Source organism: Amblyomma maculatum, chromosome 8 (assembly GCF_055883805.1).
Source record: "Amblyomma maculatum isolate TAMU_Amacu chromosome 8, ASM5588380v1, whole genome shotgun sequence".
Taxonomy (NCBI): domain Eukaryota; kingdom Metazoa; phylum Arthropoda; class Arachnida; order Ixodida; family Ixodidae; genus Amblyomma; species Amblyomma maculatum.
Genome location: NC_139351.1, coordinates 43,665,768 through 43,678,576, shown reverse-complemented (window position 1 = coordinate 43,678,576; position 12,809 = coordinate 43,665,768). Strand labels below are relative to the sequence as shown.

The following is a 12,809-nucleotide window of genomic DNA, read 5'->3' as shown; positions in this document are numbered from 1 at the left end:
CTTCACCTTCCCACAATTAACGATTGTGGCTTCCTCACTTTCTTTTTAAAGTCATATACCTGTTCCGTTCACTAGTGAATACGCGCGTTACACTTTTAGCTTGTATATTCAAAAGCAACCACATAATCACTAAAGAACTCGCAATTTGGAACTAGACGGGATGCTACGAGCAGGGGCTCCGGCATTCAGACCTCATCGGCTAGCTCGCTTAAGAAACAGCGCACATATCGGAACTGTCGGCCCTCTACTACTAACAATGTTAGAGAGATTATCATTCATTTAGACCTTACACTTTATGGACTTCTTAAAGAAACAGTTTAATGTGCTATTCGAAAAGAAGCATTACTGGCATAATAAAACTAAAAGCGGGACAGTCAGCGGATTCGGCGAGCACAGTCCTAAAAAAAGTAAGTCTAGTAGCACAAACACACACAGTAGCAACATGTTGCGCAACAAACACTAACCATGGCATCACTTTCATGTGTGGCACGGTTTGGTTGATGTCTGTGGAAGCGCACAAGGCTGGTATTTTGTAGGCCGCCTGAGCCTTTGAAGTTTCTCTGGTTCACAGACATCTGCTGCTGTGGTAATCTCTGTGTGCCGGACTCACAACTCATGCTAGATGGTCAGAAACGACGCCACCATTGTCAGGCACGTAGAAACTCGTACGATGTCCAGACATCACAACACCGCAAATTGAGGGGAGAAAACAGTTCTGTAGCTTGTGATTGCAGCTAATTATGGAACATTTTTCAATCTCAGTCGGGACTGGAGAGCGTGTTCGCAACTTTTCGTGTACACCCCGTCACTGACCCAATCCATGTTCATGCTCCAAACTGTGCAGAGCAACCAGCGGAGTTAAATATATTTGTAGGATGAGTGGTTAGCAGTCCGCTCAAAGAAAAATTATGAATTGATAACACGGGATGATTTACTGTGTATATTAGCTGTACATTTTTTCGTGTCAGCAGTCGTATACGCACGGAGATAGGGTACTTTCAGTTGATGCTTCAACGGCCTTCAGGAACGAACAGTATGCGCAAGAGCGGAAAAACTGGCGAATAAACCAATTCAGTGCTTTTCGGCGCCACTAACGGCGTTACTAGAGATCACTTCGTTAATCAATCAACCAATGTAACTTCGTGCACATAGCTGAAATTGTGTAAACACGTGACGTTATAAGCAGCTTTGAACAGTACAAATATACAAAACTCAAGTATCGCGCGGACAAGAACTTTAAGCCGGCGTCCAAAGCGCGCCAACATTCTGCAAGCGCCTTTGAGAAAATAGTTCTGTCATTGGTTGCTGATTACGGGACAACACCTACTATAAACATGAAAAAAGAAAAAAAAAGAAGCTGCTTAAAAAAAGCCCGCTTCGCGGATTGTTAAAAAAAGGTAATTTTGAAAAAAAAAATGCGGTAAAAATTATTTCTTCCATAAGGGATCCCGGCGCTCTCCACAAATATCTTGGTGTGCCTCACGCAACAACAAGCTGCGCCGTCACAGAAAGGCGCACTTTTGCGCGGGATTCATTGATGACCCGGAGGGGCAGGAGAAGGCCTTTGCGAACGGTTCATAGTTGCTCATGGCTTCGGTGCATTCGGGTGACACGCGGCGACCGTCATTCCTCTCCCTGCAGGTCACGTGACAGGCTGTGATGTAGAACAACTGTTCGGAGCTGTACTCCTCCATTCCCGGGAGGCGCAGGTCCCGATCGTTGCTACGGAACCGGAGGTAGGCAGCGTGCGCAATCTTCAGCGCCGGAAGAAGAGGGAAGAGAGCCGTCACGTTGCTACCGGAAGTGACGTTGGACGAGCAGCGGGCTAGCTGCCACAGGGCTCGCCCGGGAGATCCGATGTTTCGGGTGCTCTCTTCGTCAGTGTTAACGGTGTCAAAAGACGGTGTCCATGGGGTCTTAGACATATCATCGCTGAGCAGAATTGTGAGCGCGTTGATAGTTCGGGCGAGCTGGGAGGGTCCATGCAACGGATATGGAATAAAGCATTGTATTACTGCAGGTTAACATTACTATCTTATATAAAAAAAAAAAAACAGCGCGAACAAACGGGGACAAAAGGAAGAAACCACAGGAACAAGCGCTGTTTTTTTTTCCTGGTTGCTGCGAGGTCTCCTTCCTTGACAGGAGATTCGGTCGAACCCTTGTTGCTGTGGTTTCTTCCTTTCGTCCCCGTTTTTTCGCGCTGTTTTTTGGATAACGTATCACCAACTCACCCGCTTAACTATCCTGTTGAACATTACTATCGTAGCTTCACTTCAGAGTTCTGCCTCTAAGCGATACTTAAATACGTCATCTCAAGTATAGGTGGCTTAAAAACGAACGCGATCACAAAGTAATTTTATTTGCATTCAGAATCTCCCCAGGGGTCGTGATAGCACTGCCAACGTATACCAAGGGCCAGACTAACATTTGTTTTTCTCATTACGAGCGTCAATGCCGCACAGACATATCTACATCCTCTGTCAAAACTATATTGCCCAGGGTGTTTCTGGAGCTCTCTGTGAGGCGCATAATGCATCGCCAAGGTTTCAAATCTATCTACCTTTTAAGCGAAGGAGCCCAGTGTTTCGATCAGGTACCGGAGATAGTCTCCGCAAAATGCTACAGTGACACGCGCGCCGCAAAGCAACGAAAATACAAATCAAAGCTCTCTCATGCTCTCCTTCGGGAAGCCAGCTTTCCTGTTCCCTGCGCTGGCCCGTCGAGCCGCAGCTATGACGTATTTGTCGAGAACGACATCCATTGGTCCGTCTCGCTGTCTGAGGGTGAAGGATGGGTGTCTAGCTAGCTGCGCGCTTTAACCTCGCCACGGCCAGACTGAATCCAGCGGCGCGCGCTCCCTCGCCCATTTTTTTTCTCGCGCATGCGGAGTGCCACGCCCCACCTCCCGCCAAACGCGGAGGAGGAAGGGAAATTTGTCTTGCGGAGGCTAGACGACCTCAAGCAAGAGAGTGAAAAACATCTGCGAGGGAACGGAAGGAGAGAAGCACGGCAGAATCGGGTGATTGCGGTGGCTGTAACTGCGTTATTAGTTACTCTTTTCAAAAACATTTTGCGGCCTTGCGTTCTGGGGGCGAAGTGTCACAGTCGTCGGGGAAGAAAATATTTTCGACCAGAGGGTGGACAGTGGGCTTTTACGCTCATCCCTGCGAGACTTTGGGCTTCCATGAATATTTTACGAGAGCCATTACACAGCTTGGAAGCAAAAATCTTGCGCGCTGTAATTTTTACAACTGCTCTACACATCACACCACCGATTTTCGCAACATTATGATGCACACGGCGTCGGTACGCTGGAAGAAGGATTAATCACGCATTTCTGTGCCTGTTTCTATTCCAATAACATAGACACCAAGGGTAGCGCTCTGATGAGTTTAAAATACCAGTTCATTCACTTTGGGCAATGTTCTCGGGGCTGTTGTGAAACTGATCAATACCAATTATCAGTGCCTTCATCACTGTCTCAGTATGCACATATAAATAAAATATTAACGTGTTCGGAAAATCATGATACAAATACAGCAGTCCTAAAACAGGAAAGAACCAGTTTAGGAATATTTCGCTCAGACTAGATGATAAAAAACATTACACGATACGCATTGCGCATAGTACTATAGTCATTGGTATAGTCGAAAGAACAGTACCGTGAAACGATATAGTTTCAGCGCACCGAATACTGCTCTAAAGGTGCTCTTGAATTGCCAAACGGCTTAGGTGTGATTACGCTTGCACGTCATTTCAACGATGAGCTGAAAGAGTAGGGAGGACAGGGTGCACATACATGGCACGGAACAGTCCCGTTCGCTGTTTATCTTTAAGCTTACATTTTAACTCCTTGCTTTAGTAAACAGCCAAGCCCTCCCGTTTTAAGAATGCGAACCTGGTATTAGGGCTTCGCTCCTTCACGTTACCTGCATGGCGTACATGAATCCCAGGCCTCCGTAAGCCATGGCGTCGGTGCCTTCATCGGAGTAGTACGGGGCTGCGAGAACTGCCATGGCGATGGAAATCACGTTCGTCACGGGGTTGTATGAAGCCATGTGTGCCGACTGCAATTGGAACAACCGCAGGCTTGCCTGGTACTCTTCACTCCCGAGTGACTTTTGTAGCTGCTCACGACTCTTGCGCCAGTGCTCGAAGAAACTCTGTGCCGTTCCGTGGTCGTGTCCGTACAGGACTTCAAGGCTCCTGTTGGTCATGTATTCTTGGGGTGGCCATATCATAGTGCTGGTGTTCTTAAGTCGCAAGGAGACAGCACGGACTGCTTTTGTGTCCAGGGTGGACCAGGAGCTGACTTCAGCCACCGCAGTCATATGCAGATTGCTCAAAATTTTATTAACTATAAGCCTGTGATCTTTGGGGAATACGCGGTCGTCGATGCCAGAGAAAAGGAGCATGTACACGGTGGCAGCGTTTATACCGCAAGCCATCGGGTAGTAGTGATCAGACAGCGGGTGCTTCGAGAAGAGGCCTCGTACTGAGCTACTTGCGACGGGTCTGAGAAGCTGAATGAACCACCATGCTGTGTGGAAGGTCACCTCGCGGGCCGAGTACGATTCGAAAAGGACACTCATCACGTCGATCAGATTGCCGTTGGTGGCGACCAGTGTGTCCTCTTCGGTTAGCTCTGGTTTCACGTTAAATGCGGATTGGAAGGCATCGACCCAGTCACGGGCTTGGAGTTTAGGCACTAATGCTGGTAACTGGCGAATGACCAGAAACCGAGGTTTTGGGTGTGTGTCAATGAACGCGAGCGAGAGGTTTCCGAAGATACAGCTCTGAATTTCAGCGCTTGCCATTGCGAACTCAACGAATGCGGGCAAGGCTTTTTCTCGAAAGGTGCCGGATAAAAATAGGGCGACGACGGATTCATAGAAGTTGTACTTATTAACCTCTCTATTGATCACTTTGGAAATGTATGGTGCGAAAGATGGGCTCATGGACACTGACCTTCGTTGGGCGGTGCCATGCCAGGGCTCGACGAGTTCAACGAAGAACCACAATGGCGTGACCCACAGGGCGGCCAGGTTGACCAAAGCCCTCAGCGGTACTGAATAATCGTCTGGGTCACCAAGCCGAGCATCAGTGGAGTCTAGCAGCCATGGGAACAATTCCTTGCTCATGAATTCAATTATGTTTTTCGAATCATCGATGTCTGCCGTGGTGCCTTCGAGGCGAAGACAAGCGTCCATCATCAGCCTCACGCCTTTCGTTACGGGACGACTGGGGTCTTCGCGAAGGTGTTTCCGTTCCCGTAGCCACTGCGCTAAGCGAAAAAGTGCCGTGGACACACTAGGCCGAGTGTCGTTATGCAGCCATCCGGAGCACACGAACTGGCCAAAATCTTCGCAGGCTTTTCGGCTGTTGCCTTGTTTTATGCCTAGCCCAAGTGAGGGATCCAAGCAGGCTCTAGTGGCGCAAATTTCAGGAACGGCGCGATGTTTAGTCTTGTTATGGACAAGGTAGAAGAGGATCGTGGCGACCATGGCGGTGACGAAGAGGAAGAATACGATAGCTGCCGTACTTTTGAGCGTGCCGTGTTTTGGCTTACTTGGTCCAGGGGGCGGCGATTTAGCCTGCAGAAGAAAACATTCTTTGTGTGAGTTTTTTTCAGTTAGTCGCTGATACATTTCGAGAAACAAACGGTTTGTTAAGAGCTGCTGGTCTATGACGCTGTGAAAAAACGACTAATCGAGTACGAATTAGAAATTACTGGACGCTCATCTTCTCATTGGGGTATGGTTCTTGATTTCCTATTGATTGCAAAAATTATGTTGATCACTGCAGCTGCAATAAATTTCGCTTCCTCGACAATCGATGCGATGGTGGAAAGAGTACGCCATAGTCAAAATAATGGTCCGAATTTTATGAACAGGTATTTCATTATTCCGTTAGAACAGCATTTATAACTAAGTCTGAACAAGCCGAACTGTCCAAAGCTATTGTGGCGGAATCCAATTATTTATGTCCTTCAAGTAGTCTCGAAGTGAACTTAGGTTGATTGTAATGCTGTACTCTCGACTTACCCAGCCTGCTTGGCTAGCACGAAGCCAGAAAACGTCTATTCGCTGGAGATTGTGTCTTAAAGGACCATATCTGTATTACTTAAGGCATCAGTGCTCAACGACATGAATGTAATAAGCCACGTAGGCAAAACACGTTTCACAATGCTGTCACAATGTATAGAAGTTTTGTCTGTAACAAATCAACAAGCGACTCAAGGGAAGCCTCAATACGCTAGCCAACGCTTTGGCAAAACGACCAGCTGCTTGTCAGACCAAGGTACCCGAACCGTTTTCGAGTAGACTGTGCGTCCCCTAACTGCACTCTGATAATTTTACGCAGTCATATGAGGCGCCAGAAATCATGTGACCTGAAATGACACCGTCGACCGCTGACACGTTTATGACGACGTGGTCTGAGAAATCTAATAGGTTAAAACGTTCGTCTGCTCGCTCCTTGAGCGCATGTGCTGACGTTCCAAGCAGCGGTGTGAGGTCATATAATTGTTGTCTACAATCCGATCTTCAAAATGAGAAGACCAAATTTTTCGGAAGTGGTTCTAGGTTCTGGTTTTATCCGCTGGAGAGGAACAGCCATTCATTGTACGCGTCCTTATTGAGCAGCGGAGACGAGACGCTGACAAAAGCTGCGCAGACGCAGCGTTGGTTGGTAGCGCCACCATACTAACCGTTTGTGGACAAACGTTCGCAACAATCGCCATTATTCTGTGCGTTGATCTAGTTATGAGGTTCATATTGGTTATACGAGGAACATTACCTGCAGGCTTAGTTCCTACGGCTGCACCGACTAGCAGTCGCCGTCCATTTCGCCTTTTCCAACACAGCGTTTTTTGGCTGCTCCGGCACACGAGGACGTTAGTTTCGATAACTGTTTCTCAGTTTCTCTCTTTTGGTTCAGCAAATATCTCAGCATTTACGCACGACCCCGATACACTTCCGACGAATAAGCCGACCGACAACGACTACTGCACTCTTTATTTAGATGTTGGTGCGAGCAGCCACAGCTTGTTCGCTTTGACCAGGAACTCGTTGCTAATGCACAACATGAAGTTAGCGTCATAGAAGTTCCTATCTGGTTTTTGTATTCAAATTAGCGGCATCGATTGTTGAAATAGATTATGCATTGGTATGTACATATTGCAATATTTGTACAAGAATTATGTGGCTAAATAACCTATTTACGAAAGACTGTCATCTCTAATTCTCAATCACCTCATTAGAATATAAGACCGCATATGACTTTCATGACTGCGTTACACGTGATACCTTACACCTGCAAATCCAAATCCCAGATCATTACGTGAAAGGTTACTCAGCTATTCCTTGCCTGGATCCTCCGACCATTCCAATATCACGCATGGCCGGATTACTAGACCGGGTTATTCGAAGCTCTATGTTCTGAATGTCTCGGCTTCTCACAATAATCTGGCCCCGCTGTGGGGGCTTCAGTGGTTAGGGCACTTAACTACTAAACCCAAAAGACGTGGGTTATAAACCTGGCCACTGCAGTCGCTGTTCAGTGCAGGCGTAGAGTGCGATGCCAGCGGAGGTTGATGAATCCCAGGTCGCCAAGCTTTCCAGATCCTTCCACAGCACTGCTTTACGGCATCTCCAATTGCGTTGTACCGTAAAGTATATATACGGCAGGCCAAATGAAATCACATAACCTGACTCCAATAATAACGATAGTTGTTTCAAAGGAAGGGACAGGAACAGTATCTGCCACACTCTTTTCTGTGAAAACCTGAAACGCTTCCTAAAGAAAGGAAGGAAGGTGGGAATGCAAGCGGGAAGAGACAAGTTGCCGTTTTAGAGGGTTCAGGAGTAATTTCGACCTCCTGGGGATCTTTAACATGCACTGACTTCACAGAGCACATGAATGCCTCTGCGTTTCAGTGCTGGGGGCGTGGTGTTCGGTTATTTATGATGGCAAATAAAGTTTAATCAATCAATCAATCAATCAATCAATCAATCAAACAATCGCTACATCGATACGAGCCGCCGACGGTCGGGTTCGAAAGTAAATCATTGTGTACCATTGCCTGGAGTCTGTTAAGAGCTGCCGCTTGATCCACAGAGCTAGGCTTGGACGGCCTCTTGTAAAATCCTACAGGAGAAAGAGAGGAATATCATCATCATCATTATCATCATCATCAGCCTGATTATACCCACTGCAGGGCGAAGGCCTCTCCCATATTTCTCTACTTAACCCGGTTCTGTGCTAGCTGCATCCACTTGACCCCTGCGAACTTCTTAATCTCATCCGCCCACCTAACTTTCTGCCGCCCCCTGCTACGCTTTCCTTCCCTTGGAATCCAGTTTGTTACCCTCAGCGACCATCGGTTATCCTCTCTTCGCACTACATGTCCTGCCATGTCCATTTCTTCTTCTTAATTTCTACTAGAATGTCGGTAACTTGAGTTATTTCTCTGACCCACTCTGCACGCTTTCTATCTCTTAATTTTACCCCTACCATTGTTCGTTCCATAGCCCTCTGGGTTGTCCTCAACTTAAGTAGAACTCTCTTGGTTAGCCTCCACGTTTCAGCCCCATAGGTGAGTACAGGTAAGATGCAACTGCTGTATACTTTCCTCTTGAGCGATACCGGTAAGCTGCTAGTCATAATCTGCGAGTGCTTGCCAAATGCGCTCCATCCCAATCTTATTCTTCTTGTTATTTCCTTTTCATGGTCCGGATCTGCGGTTACTACCTGTCCTAAGTAGACATATTCGCCTACTACTTCCAGTATTTCGCTGCCTAATGTAAACTGCTGTTCCTTCCCGAGGCTGTTGCACATTACCTTAGTCTTCTGCATATTGATTTTCAAGCCTAACTTTCTACTTTTCCTGTCTAGGTCATCAATCATTATTTGCAGTTCATCCCCCGAGTTGCTTAGCAGTGCTGTTAGAGGAACTAGAGGGCATGAAATGGGATGTCATAGAGGTTAGGAGGCCGAATGAGGCATATACTGCACTGAAGGATGGACATGTACTGTGTTATCGAGGTTTACCAGAGAGGCGACAACTAGGAGTAGGTTTCCTTGTCAATAAGTATACAGCGGGTAATATAGATGAATTATATAGTATTAATGAGAGGGTTGCCGGCATAGTAATTAGGCTTAATAAGCGGTATAAACTGAAGGTTGTACAGTCCTATGCACCTACATGTAGTTATGATGGCCAGGCAGTTGAAAGCTTCTATGAAGATGTAGAATCGGCAATGCGAAAAGTAAAGACGCAGTATACTGTACTAATGGGCGACTTCAACGCCAAGGTAGGGAAGAAACAGGCAGGAGACAAGGCAGTAGGTGACTATAGCATTGGTTCTAGGAATAGCAGGGGGGAGTTACTAGTTGAGTTTGCAGAGCGCAATAACTTACGAATCATGAATACCTTCTTCAGCAAACGGAGGAACCGGAAATGGACATGGAAGAGTCCTAACGGAGAGACTAAAATTAAATCGACTTCATAATGTGTTCAACCCCCGCCATTATGCAAGATGTAGAGGTAATCGGGAAAGTGCGATGCAGTGACCACAGGATGGTGAGGTCCCGAATTAGCCTAAATCTGAAGAAGGAACGCAACAGATTAGGAAGACAGAAACCCATCAACGAATTAGCGGTGAGGGGGAGGGCAGAAGAGTTCAGGATCTCGCTACAGAATAGGTATTCAGTTCTAACTAAGGATGGCGACATTACCCTAGAGGCAAGGAACAATAATTTCAGAGATATCATTACTGAGTGCGCGGCAGAAGTGGGCGGTAGGATAGCTAGAGAGGATACCGGTGAGCTGTCTAAGGAGACGAAAGATTTGATTAAGAAACGCCAGAGTATCAAAGCTTTCAATCCAACAGACCAGGTCGAATTGGCCGATATATCAAAGCTAATCAATAAGCGCAAGGTGGCCGATATAAGGAAGTATAACATGGAGAAAATTGAGCATGCTGTAAAGAACGGGGGAAGCTTTAAAACGGTGAAGAAGAAATTGGGCACGGGCAAAAACCAGATGTATATGCGATAAGGGACAAGGCGGGCAACGTCATCACTAATATGAAAAAGATAGTCAAAGTAGCCGAGGAGTTCTATACAGATCTCTACAGTAGCCAAAGTAGTCAGGACCGTAATGAGATTGGCGATAGGGAAAAACAGTCAGACGTTCCACCAGTGACAAAGGACGAGGTCAAGAAAGCACTAGAAACTATGAAAAGGGGAAAATCAGCTGGAGAGGATCAGATAGCTACAGATTCACTGAAGGTTGGGGGGATATCGTGCTAGAAAAACTGGCCACCCTGCATACGCAGTGCCTGGTGTCATCGACAGTACCGGAACCATGGAAGAATGCAAACATTATCCTCATTCACAAGAAAGGGGACTCTAAGGACCTTAAAAATTGCAGACCAATCAGCTTACTGTCTGTTATGTATAAGGTATTTACTAAGGTAATCGCTAATAGAATCAGGACAACCTTAGACTGCAATCAAGCAAAGGATCAAGCAGGGCTTTGGTAACGGTACTCTACTATCGATCATATCCATACCATCAATCAGGTGATAGAAAAATGCTCGTAATATAACCAGCCCTCATACATAGCATTCATTGATTACGAAAAAGCATTTGACTCAGTTGAAACCTCGGCGGTGATGCAGGCAGTGCGAAATCAGGGGGTCGACGAGCCGTACGTGAAAGTGCTGGAAGATATATATATATAGTGGCTGCACAGCAACCATAGTTCTGCATAAAGAAAGTAACAAAATTCCCATAAAGAAAGGTGTTAGGCAAGGAGACACAATCTCTCCAGTACTATTCACAGCTTGTTTAGAGGAAGTATTCAGAGACTTGGAATGGGAGCAGTTAGGGATAAGGGTAGATGGAGAATACCTCAGTAATCTGCGATGTGCTGATGACATTGCCTTGCTAAGGAACTCGGGGGAGAGGAATAAAATTTTACCAAAATGTTTCGGCGTCCAAAAGGACCACATTGCATGGCTTAAAAGGTTGCTGTGTTGTGTTGATTTTTCATGACGCATTAGGAACCAAGGCTATCATATGCAACTGCAAAAAGATCTTTGGTGCTTCTTTGATTATGAACGGATGAACAAGATTTTTATTAGCCTGCGAAAAGCTCAGCATGCAACTCTCGGGGAACTTGAGCAATGTGCCTCAAGGGAGGCATGAAGAATGAGGAGGACGCTTAAAGTGATGACGCAAAAGCGTGCGTTCTTTTGTTTCATCTACTCTTTAGCTACAACAGACCACGAAGCAAGGAGTCAGCAGCCTCAGTAATGCAGATTACAGCACAATGAGTAAAAATACCAATATTCCGGTTATGACGGACTACAACACGACGACTCACAATCTTCTTGTTTTTTGTTGCTATGACGATTATGACTCAGATTTACCTCAAATTTTTACCGTATATTACCCGCGAGTTTCTGTTCATTTGAACCAAATTTGAATGCGGCGCGCTGCTGTGTTGCAACACAAATTATTATAGAAATATTCCATATACGGCCTCAATCGGGCAGATTTATGCGGGCCACCTTGCCTGTGTGATGACACTGAACGCCCGACCATCGATATTTTCTCTGCTTTTGCTGGAGGACAAACCTTCCAGCCTGAAAAAACCATTACAAAACTTTTGTCAACAGTCGCTAGATCATGGACACACGTGGATACAGCCGATTTTTGACAGTGCAATTAACGTCACAGTACTCTCTGTCTAGAGTAAGATTGAGAGGGAGCGCATTTGGCAAGTACTCGCGAATTATGTCTAGCAGCATACCAGTATTGCTCAAGAGGAAAGTATACAGCAGTTGGATCTTACCTGTACTAACCTATGGGGCTGAAAGGTGGATGCTAATGAAAAGCGTTCTACTTAAGTTGACGACAACGCAGGGGCCTATGGAACGAGAAATGGTTGGTGTAAGGTGTAAGGAAGCACGCAGAGTAGGTGATAGAAATAACTCAAGTTACTGACATTCAGTGGAAATCAAGAAGAAGAAATGGGCATGGGCAGGACATGTAGTGCGAAGAGAGGAATAACGATGGTCGCTTACAGTAACAAATTGGATTCCGAGGGAAGGAAAGCACAACATGGGGCAGCAGAAAAATAGGTGGGTGGATGAGGCTAAGAAGTTCCCAGGGGTCAAGTGGATGAAGCTAGCACAGCACCGGTTAGTTGGAGGAAAATGGGAGAGGCCTTAGCCTTGCAGTGTGTATAATCCGGCTGATGATTATGACGATTGTCTGTCATGTCATCATCGCCTGTGCGGAATCCAAAATATAATTCAGTTTCCTGCTCTATTCTCTTTCAAAATACTCCAGCGTGGTGCCAAAACTTTAAAAATCAACAACAGCGGTTTTTCCCTAAATGCCCGTAAATTTTCTTATCTACATTGTGTGTCCTCCACGAGTCCATTTCTCCTTCATCCCACCTAAATAGCAACTTGCGTTCTTTGCATCTCTGACTGTGGTCTTATTGTGTCCATTAACCTGATATCTGTAATTTACCTTACTTCTATAACACTACATACAGGCACTGCGGTGACTCGACGCGGCCCACCCAAGGCCATATACTATGGCAACGAGCCAGCAATCCCCCTCCAAAGGCAATCTTGCCAGCTCCCTCAGCGGAGGAATGGGACAAGCTGTTGTCCATCCAAAAAAAAAAAGTCTACGCAACTGGCCCTCGTCACGCGAGCTCAAGAGGTCACCCCCGACTGGAGGCCACCCTGGACTCGCACCACCTCGAAATATTTCCTTGCATT

General features: G+C 46.3%; 1 protein-coding gene across 1 annotated transcript; it reads right to left on the bottom strand.

Annotated features, from left to right (window-relative positions):
- Positions 1-1,502: 1,502 nt before the first annotated feature.
- On the bottom strand, positions 1,503-4,334 carry LOC146181070 (neprilysin-11-like). Its single transcript, XM_084575692.1, has 2 exons — positions 3,933-4,334; positions 1,503-1,970 (listed from the first exon to the last, which is right to left on the bottom strand). The coding sequence occupies exons 1-2, from the start codon at positions 4,332-4,334 to the stop codon at positions 1,503-1,505; spliced, it is 870 nt and encodes a 289-aa protein (XP_084431818.1).
- Between the last annotated feature and the right edge of the window lie 8,475 nt (positions 4,335-12,809).